The following is a 9,804-nucleotide window of genomic DNA, read 5'->3' on the forward strand; positions in this document are numbered from 1 at the left end:
TATAAAAGAAAACAGATTCTAAGAAGCTTAAGTGTTTTGCCATAATTGCTATTGTTAAAATCTTTACGAATGAAGCATATTTTTATAAAATCTAGTACAATGACTCTATAACAGGTTTTAGGTTTGGCATATTATTCGTGAAATTAAAACAACTAACATAACTAACATTAATAAAACAATCACTTGTAAAAGATTTGACAATCTTGATTTCATGCAATTACATTTACATATGCATAAATAACACTAATGACACAAACAAAGCTATCAACATTTCCAATAAACATAAAACCAAACTTTGTATTTTGTTGCACATCAATAAATCAAGAAAATAATTCAAAACCTAATAATCCTAGTCTGAATCATCTTCATAAGCTTGCGTGTCATCACCAGGGAGTGAAAGCAAAGATTCTGTATACACTATCGACGGGGATCCACGTGAAACTGCACTATCTGGAAAGCATCTGTATGAGGAACCCTCGATAAGCTCTCCTTTGTCGTTATACCTCAATAATCTAGTCCCATTTGTTACAATGATATCACCATTTTTTGTAGAGCATATTGGAGAAAATTGATGAGGAGATAGGATTTGCACAGGGAAAACAATAGCCTTAATCCAAGACGAGTTCACATTGTATTCTTTCATCAACCATATTTCAATTCTACTATTTTTACAATCCATAGCCCATAAACTAAGAAATTCTTGATATACCCAAAACTCATAATGATCAGACTTATGGCCTACACCATTTGGATAAGGCATATCAAAAAGTTTCCTTTCTGTTAAATCAAATGCAATAATAACTTTCATCAATGAATCTGAATGTAAAGCCACCCAATGAATAGCATCGTTAAAGAGCGATCCCACTCTGGGCTCTATCTTGTCGATCGTATAAAGGAAGTAAGTATCCTCAATTTCCTTCCACTTGTTATCTTTCAATGAGAAATATTCCAAACGTGAAAAATCTTCCTGGGCTAGAATACAGGACAATGAAACCACCAAGTAATCATCTCTCAACTGATCATATCCGAAACCATATAGATAATACAAATCACGTAACTCTAAATTTGTTTCAAATTCACCAGGAGCTAAAGGTATTTGTTTGTGAACTTGGGTGCATGGATTAAATATGCAGAAACTGGAAGAATATTGGAAAAATATAAAGCCTCTACAAGAACTTATAATTTGAATAAGAGAATCAGGTTGGGGATGCAAAAAATTGAACCGTTTAACAGAAGCATTCTTTAAGTCAAGTTGTTCTTCAAAGTTTATAGATACTGTTTGGCGTAAATCATTTGATATGAATTCAATTCTACGAGTTGGTGTTGTAAGTTGAAAATGTAATTTGGAAAAATTGGGATCAGAGATAAGAGAAAACCATTGTTTAGAAACGCATTTGAAACGAATAAGAGACTTCACTGGTAAATTTAGAAGGATTGTAGTTATCAGTTCTCCAGGCACATAAGATTTCGTTGCTGTCGTCTTTGTCTTTCTCTTTCCCATCTTCTTCTGCTCCATGCTCCTTTCTTCTCTTCGTCTTTTTCTTATCGTTTTTTGTGCTAATAGCATATGAACCTTCTCATCATTTAAGCTTTTTTTAAATGAATATCAATATTTTTTACTTGGTAAGTCTTTAAATTTTTTACAAATTTCTTTTTAGAAAATTTTCAATGTCATCTTTTATTTTAACAAATTTCCTTTTAGTTTTCGATATCAAATTTTAGTCTGCCTTGTTAAATGAATATAAAGCACGAATAAATAGAATATTTTAATATAAGGAATTTGATTAAAATTTTAAATATAATTATTTTAAAAAATTTCTTTTTAGTTTTCCATATCAAATTTTAGACTGCCTTATTAAATGAATATAAGGGACAAATAAATAGAATATTTTAATATAAGGAATTTGATGAAAATTTTAAATATAATTATTTTAATCAATTACTTTTTTTAGTTTTTAATATCAAATTTTAGTCTGCCTTGTTAAATGAATAAAGGGCACGAAAAATAGAATATTTTATTATAAGGAATTTGATTAACATTTTAAATATAAATTACTATATATTAAAAATAATAAAAACAAATTAAATATCTCATCAAAGAATAAATATTTATTACTTCTAGTTTAGAAATAAATATTTAGAAATCAGTAATGTTTACCCTTCTGTATTAAAATTGGGAGGCTGTGTAGGAAAAGACACATTGAATGTGAATAAGCAGTTTGTTTTTGATGCTTAATAATTTCTAACAACTTCGATTGCAAATGTGGTTGATTTGGTGAAAATAAAATTGAGAATTTTCTGTTTTGTGTATATTTGAAACTGTAATGGAAGGGGAAGAAACAGCGTGCCTTTTAGTTGTCCCGCGAACTGGAAATATATTTACGGTTCTAAGTCATAGTTATACTTCCGGTTAGTTCCCAACTATTCCTACGTTCATGTCTAATATGATGCGAATCGAAAATATATATCCGATTTTTAAAGGCGTTTTTAAAATTTCGTGTGGTACGGTGAAAAATAGATGGGATAGAATAAAAAATTTCCAAAATAAACTAGACAAATTAAACATAAGGTTGTCGTAATTTTTTTTCTAGATATTTTATTGGTTAAAATTAACTCTATTATAAATATAATATAATAATAAAAATACTACAAAGAAAACCACTAAGCAGACCTACCCTAGGGGCTGATTTTGCCTAGGACCTCAAAATTTTGTCTATATAAATATATGTATATGTATGGGAAACTGTTATGATATCTCAAAAATTTTATATAAATTTATGATATGATACCTTAATAACATTAAAAAAGTTTTATTTCTAATAATTTAATAAATATTTTTTACATAACATAAAATAAATTCGATTCAACTAATATTAGTTTACAAAAAAATAAAATAAAAGCCTCATTTTGGATTGCCTTAGTGGTGCTAAGTAAAAGAAAAACATGAAAACAATAGAAGAGCATAAAGTTCAACGAAGAAATAAACGGACTTAAACAACCCAACAAACATCATTGATCACTAAGTCCCCGCAAATACAAAATCAAGATACTACAATACTGTCAAGAAGTGGGAGTTAGTTCGCTTACATATGAGTAAATTATTTCATAACGGTTGTCATTAGCAAACGTGGTATATATATATATATATATATATATATATATATATATATATATATATATATATATATATATATATATATATATATCGCAACGGTTGAGCGAAAAAAACCGCATTGATTTCCCTTATAATTTTTTTATAAAAATGAATAAAAAATAAAAGACACGCCTTAACGTTAAAGGAATAAAATATTTTAGGGCGTTGAGATTTGAACCCATGAAAACTTGATTGTAGTACCACAGTTAGCTCAACCAGCGTTATTATATCCTAACAATTTTTAATTTAAAAAAATGTTAGCGCTTGAGTTTAGAGATGTCACCACGGTGTTTGGAAGAACCATGGTGACTTAGGCATTGTTGTTTGCGCGTTTAGTAGTAGTGAGGGTAATACATATACTAAACCTCTATGAGAGGATTCCTGCAGAGCATAAAACAACAATTCAACTTAAAATCTCTCCTGAGGGTCTCAACTTAAAGTCTCGTCTAAGGGACTAAACTTAAAGTCTCGTCTGAGGAGCTCCACATAAGGTAAACAAGATATATCACTTCGCCCTTCTTAAAGACCTCGTGCTTAAGGAATGATGTGCTGGTATGAATATAAGTGTCCCCCTTAAAAGGGGGCGTCAAAATTTTATTAGGATAAGCAATGTAGCATGTTGTCCTTATGATAGACTCCTTAGCCGCACATTTATAAAGGGGCCCATTTCTTGATAATGTCGCCTGTTTCATGAATCACTCGATCGTTTATGTAAGTTGTTTTTGAACTTTTTAGAATTTATGTAAAATTCACTCAAATGTGTGTTTTAGGTTAGAAATTGAAATTTTGTAATTCCAACTCCCCTATTATTCAGGATAACCCAATCTTTTCCCTTTTAAATCCTTTTCATGTATCGTTGTGGACCAAGACACATCACATCAGTTTCATGTCAAAAGTATTATGATATCTCAAAAGTTTTAAATAAATTTATGATATGATACCTCAAAAACATTAAATAAATTTATTTTCTAATAATTTAATAAATATTTTTACATAACAAAAATTAAATTTGATTTAACTATTAATAGTTAAAAAAAATTAAGAGCCTCCTTTTTGGATCTGCCTTAGTGGTGCTAAGTACAAGAAAAGCCTGAAAACAATCGAAGAGCAAAAAGTACAACGAAGAAATAAACGGACAGCAAATAGTATAGCCAAGAAATAAACAAACAACTTAAACAACCCAACAAACACCATTGATCACTAAGTCCCCGCAAATACAAAATCAAGATACTAATAAAGTCCACATCACGAACATAGGTTATATACTAATAAAGGCAATAAAAAAATCAATGTAACAAAGGGATGAATACTTGTTCTAAAGCTTCTGAGTAGAATTGCTGAAATTTTCTTTAGTAATTGGTATGAGTATGACAATGAAATATCTTGAAGGTCTTTGCAATTATCTGCAACGGAAAAAAAATAAAAGTCAAATAATTAAGGTGAAAATAAAGGGTAAATAGACACAACGTACCAAATCTGCTTAAAATACCATTAAACCTTATTCAGATAACCATCGACACAAAAAACACTGCCATATGACCTTAGAATAGATATCAATATAGAAAATATGTAGACCAAGCACTTCAGCAAAGAAAATGAAAACAAATTAACTTAAGTGCTTCATACATATTAATAGATTGATGCACCAATCTATAACCGTGACCCTCCTTCCTTCATTGAGGAAAATCATTTTTATTGAATCCCAATATATATATATATATATATATATATATATATATATATATATATATATATATATATATATATATATATATATATATATATATATATATATATCTTTGTGATTAAGAATTTATTTGTAATTTTGTAAGTAAAAGGATATAAATGTATATCATGCATGTGTACACACATCATAAACTATAATTCAGTTCCATTAACTCTCTAGTTTTCCTTAAAAGAATTAAAAAAAAAAAGACAGACTTTGGTACCAATGAGGCATATTCATAGAAAATCTAGTGCAATTTTAGAAGAGGTTCCAGGTTTGGCAGATTGTTGGTTAAATTAAAACAACTAACACAGCTAACGTTAATAAGACAATCACGTTTAGAAGATTTGGCAATCTTGATCAACAAGAACATGCAACATTTAATAGCATGATAAAATCAGTTCTTCATTATTCAATTAAGATGACACAATTATGAGATTGTTTGGTTCACGTTGAGTTTAACACATATGAAAAAATAATTGCCGTTCAATTCATTAAATTTAGAACAGTTCGGTTCGAAAGCATAAGAACCCTACTAACCGAACCTTAAAACAGTTTGGTTTGGTTTGAGAGTAAACTCAAGCACTTTGGTTCATTTAAAGAAAATCGTGTTTTCGGTTTGGCTGAGTTTAGTTTTCTTCCTTTAACAAAAGTAAAAAGAAGACAGAGTCCAAGAAGTTTAAGGCTATGTTTGGGAGTTTGGAGGGGAGGGGTGGGGAAGACTTAAGTGTTTTCTCATAATTGATGAATCAATAACACTAACAAATCGTATTTTTAGAAAATCTAGTGCAATGACTCTAGAAGAGGTTCCAGATTTGGCAGATTGTTTGGGACTAAAGCCAACAAGATTTGGTAATTTTGATCAACAATAACATGCATAAACTCATAAAATAAATTACACATAAAACAATTTCAACCAATTACATTTACACATGTTTTGAAGTTGAATTTCTGCTGTAGTTTTATATTCTTAATTTGAAAGAGTAAGTTTGTTGAGCATATGTAACACCTACTTTGAAAAAAATAAATGTGTATCCTTTCATAAAAATGTTTTCGGAGTTTTAGGGTGTTATAACACATGTGCAGTCAGCATCAAACCATGGCGGAACATTAGTTCCCACATGTGTCCTTCTGCAGAGAAACAGTTTGAACAAACCATGTTGTTTTGCATAATATAGTCAATCCAAAAAGGAACAACAAATGATGATTGAATGGTGTTATCCATAGCTTAGAAAAATTAGAGGAGTGGGTTAATAGTACAACATAAATTTCTAGAAATAGTTGGAAACTTTTTGGAATAATAGGTAAGTAATATAATGACGTCTAATGTATATGATCCAACGTGGTGGCTCTGATGCCACGATTGATGTTTGAATAGTTGATATAAAATAGTTTTAGGGAATTGTTTATTAAGAAGACGAAATGATTTTTTTTTTATGGGATGATCAATTACAAAGTATCAATTGCTTATTTATAGGTTCAAGTCATCAACCTCTCAATGGTAGTGAATGTTTCTAAATTATTTTAATTCTTTCTAAATGCCTTATGATAGATTAGTATTATAATAGTTCTAGGTTCTTCTAACATTTCTATTATGATTATATCTAAGAGAATTGTAGAAATTTACAGCAATTTGTAACACATTTCATACCACTTGCTTGCATCATATCAACCATGATAGTTTGAATTTAAAATAAGATCTCGTTACTTTTGTAAAGTGAAATTGAAAACACAATAAAGAATTGTTGCAATTTTCTTTAGTAACCAGTATGACAATATGCACGAAATTGTATTATATTTTGCCTTAAATGCTGATTAAAACCAATCCCTATGCATATATTTAACCAAATATTTGATTTTCTACTTAATTAAACTATTTTAAATCATTAAAAAATGAAATAAAATTGTATAATTTAGATAAAAAAGGTGAAATTCGTGGCATGTTGTTTGGATCCCTTATGAATCAAGTTTGGGTCATAAAATATAGGCCCACTTGCAAGAAATTCAAATTGGACCTCCTTTATTTCACATTTGGTCCTCCTAAATTACCTAACTTTGATCAAGCATATCTCCTTCAATTTTTAAGCTATGAGGGAGTTCCAATACTTTTCAGAAACCTCAAGAGGTCCTCTACAAGCCACTTTGGAACATATTTTCCATTTGAAGCTTTTATCTTGATCATATCCTCTTTGGGAAAAAACTGCTTTTGAAGGATGCCTGAAAATGACCTGTAATCTTTTGCCTTGTATCTCTTAAATGAAGCATTTTTGGCCTTGGCTTGTGAGACACAAAGTTGTAGAGAATCCAATTTCCTTCAAAATAGGCTTTGAGTGGGGAATTTCTGATGTTTCATGTGAAAGTTATGCCCAGTCAAAGTTGGGTTGACTTTCTCCTAAGAAACCCTAATTTGAACCTTTTTATATTTGTTCATCTCTGAGTTTCTATTAATGGAATCATGATCAATTCTTGATCAAATGATGGTTATGCACCCCATACTTGATTTTTGCCCAATGATTATGATTTGAATCGTGCCTTGATTGTGATCGACCTTTCAGTTTGAATCAGTTGACTGTGAATTATCTGGATCATTTGAATGAGCCATGTCTTGAGATTTGAACTTGCCTTTGTTATGAGAGAAGTGTGGGAGATAAATTTTGGGGTATGACACTAAGCTAGAAGGAAAAAAGTAGAAAAAATGAAGGTACTTATGTGGTAAGAGAACTTGCGATGGTTGAAACTTTCTCACGGAGATAGATGGCGGAGACGGCGTCGAGCAGGCTGCGAGTAGAACTCTAGAGAAGAAAGAGAAACATAAGTGAAAATAAGCCGAGTTCCCTCTTATTTATAAAGAGCTCTCACTGCGCATGTCCGAGCACGTGCCTAGGCTAGCCATCATTGCGTATTTATGACGACTCGTGGCTCAAAGCACGCATGCGACGACACCCCTTTAGTTTCCAATCATTTATTCACCTCCTCGCCAGCCGTGTCTCCTCGGTAATGAATAATCTCCTCGACAATATACCTTCCTCAGATGAATAAAAAATGCAACCTCTTCAGAAAACGTGCATCATCCCAGTATGTTCTTTCTCGAACCAGGAGTTGCTCTTAAGTCATCACTTCCATGCTCGGAGCAACGACTTGGGGGCGTGGTGGCAACTTTCACTAAAATACAAGTCAAGTCAATCCAATGGCTTTGGTCTCAATTTTACCCCGCTACAATGAGAACTTCATTAATCGACGAAGCACGCCTTGATCTAACCAAGATGCTCTCCACGTCCATAATTTTTGTCTAGATGTACAACCATTACTATAGATATAATAGTCTACTGGTTTAGCTAGGAACTAAAAAAAAGGGGTATCCATGTGTAACAAGGGATTCCGAAGCATTTAACCCAAGCTGATCTTTTAGCATTGACATCAATAGGGTGTTTATAAAGAACTTTGGACCAACCATTTTCATCAAGAGCTTCTTTGTCTCTGACATCCTAACTTGAAGAAAAAACTAGTGTAGCTTTGTAACTTTAGAGAGAGGTGGGAGTTTCTTTCTCTAACATTATCCTTGAGATTGTTTTACTTAGGGAGAAAAACATGCACGAATACGAACCTAAATGTTATAACTAAGAAAGAAAAGAAAAAATTTAAAATTTAATTTCTATTTTAATTAAATTTATTGGGGTGGTTATGATAGAGCAAGAAAAAAATTTATTTTTATTTTTAATTAATAAAAAATTATAATTAATTATTTGTAAAGTTACATGTGATATGCAAGAATTTTTTTTTAGTTAGGGATATGTTAAATGTGTGTGAGTATCACACATGTAAGTTTGTTAATGGTTAGTAGATGGTTGGAAAGTGTGTGAGTATGTTAAACTTCTTATCACTTGAATTTATAGTTTGTGAGCACACCATTATAATCACTTTTGTATCATTTTCATCATGACGAATATAGAAGAACAAGAACAACGAATTGAGTGCGATGAACTGAAATGCTGAAATTTTAAATGTTAAACTTCTAAGCACTTCCTAACGAATTGAGTGCTTAGAATTGCTGAAATTTTATTTAGTAATCGGTATGACAATGAAATGTTTCAAAGGTGTTCAACCCTGTCCTCTGTGAATCTGCAATGGGAAAAAATCCAACACAAATAATGACGGTGACAATAAAGGCCATTATTGTCATCAAGAAATTTGAAAACATATTTCATCAATACCATTAAACCTTATGCAGATAATCATCAATACAAAAAAATATATAAACCAAACACTTCAGCAACGAAAATGAAAACATATTTTAAGTGCTTCAATAGATTTATTTACCAATGAGAAAAACCAATATATTGAATTCCGAAATATATGCACGTATCTTTGAGTATAAAAGTTTATTAGGAATATTTCAGCTGAGTAAAATCAGACATTTATCTTCATTCGACATATTCACACAGACGGTTTATCTTCGGGTTTCCCAGCATTCGATATTTACCTTCACACATTCGGCATATTTGCGGTTGTTGGATTAAAATGAGACAGTTGAAATTTTAAATTCTCCAGTTTTTTTCTTCCTTTAATAGAATAAAAACTATAACAGACTCTAAGAAGCTTAAGTGTTTTGTCATGATTGATGTTGTTAAAATCTAGTGCAATGACTGTTATAGATTCCTGGTTTGGCATATTATTGGTGAAATTAAAACAACTAACACAACTAACATTAATTAGACAATCACTTGTAGAAGATTTGACATTCTTGATTTCATGCAATTACATTTACATATGCATAAATAACAGTAATGACACAAACAAATCTATCAACATTTCCAATAAACATAAAACCAAACCATGTTTTTTGTTGTACTCCAATAAGTCATAACAAAATATAGATATCAAGAAAATATATCAACACCTGATAATTCTAGTATGAATCATCTTC

The 9,804-nt window shown here is 30.7% G+C and overlaps 1 protein-coding gene across 1 annotated transcript; it reads right to left on the reverse strand.

Annotated features, from left to right (window-relative positions):
* Positions 1 to 349: 349 nt before the first annotated feature.
* Positions 350 to 1,516, reverse strand: LOC131603193 (F-box/kelch-repeat protein At3g06240-like). Its single transcript, XM_058875507.1, has 2 exons — positions 1,391 to 1,516; positions 350 to 1,057 (listed from the first exon to the last, which is right to left on the reverse strand). Exons 1-2 carry the CDS (start codon positions 1,514 to 1,516, stop codon positions 350 to 352), a joined length of 834 nt encoding a protein of 277 aa, XP_058731490.1.
* Positions 1,517 to 9,804: the final 8,288 nt, after the last annotated feature.

This window comes from Vicia villosa, linkage group LG1, assembly GCF_029867415.1.
Source record: "Vicia villosa cultivar HV-30 ecotype Madison, WI linkage group LG1, Vvil1.0, whole genome shotgun sequence".
Lineage (NCBI taxonomy): Eukaryota > Viridiplantae > Streptophyta > Magnoliopsida > Fabales > Fabaceae > Vicia > Vicia villosa.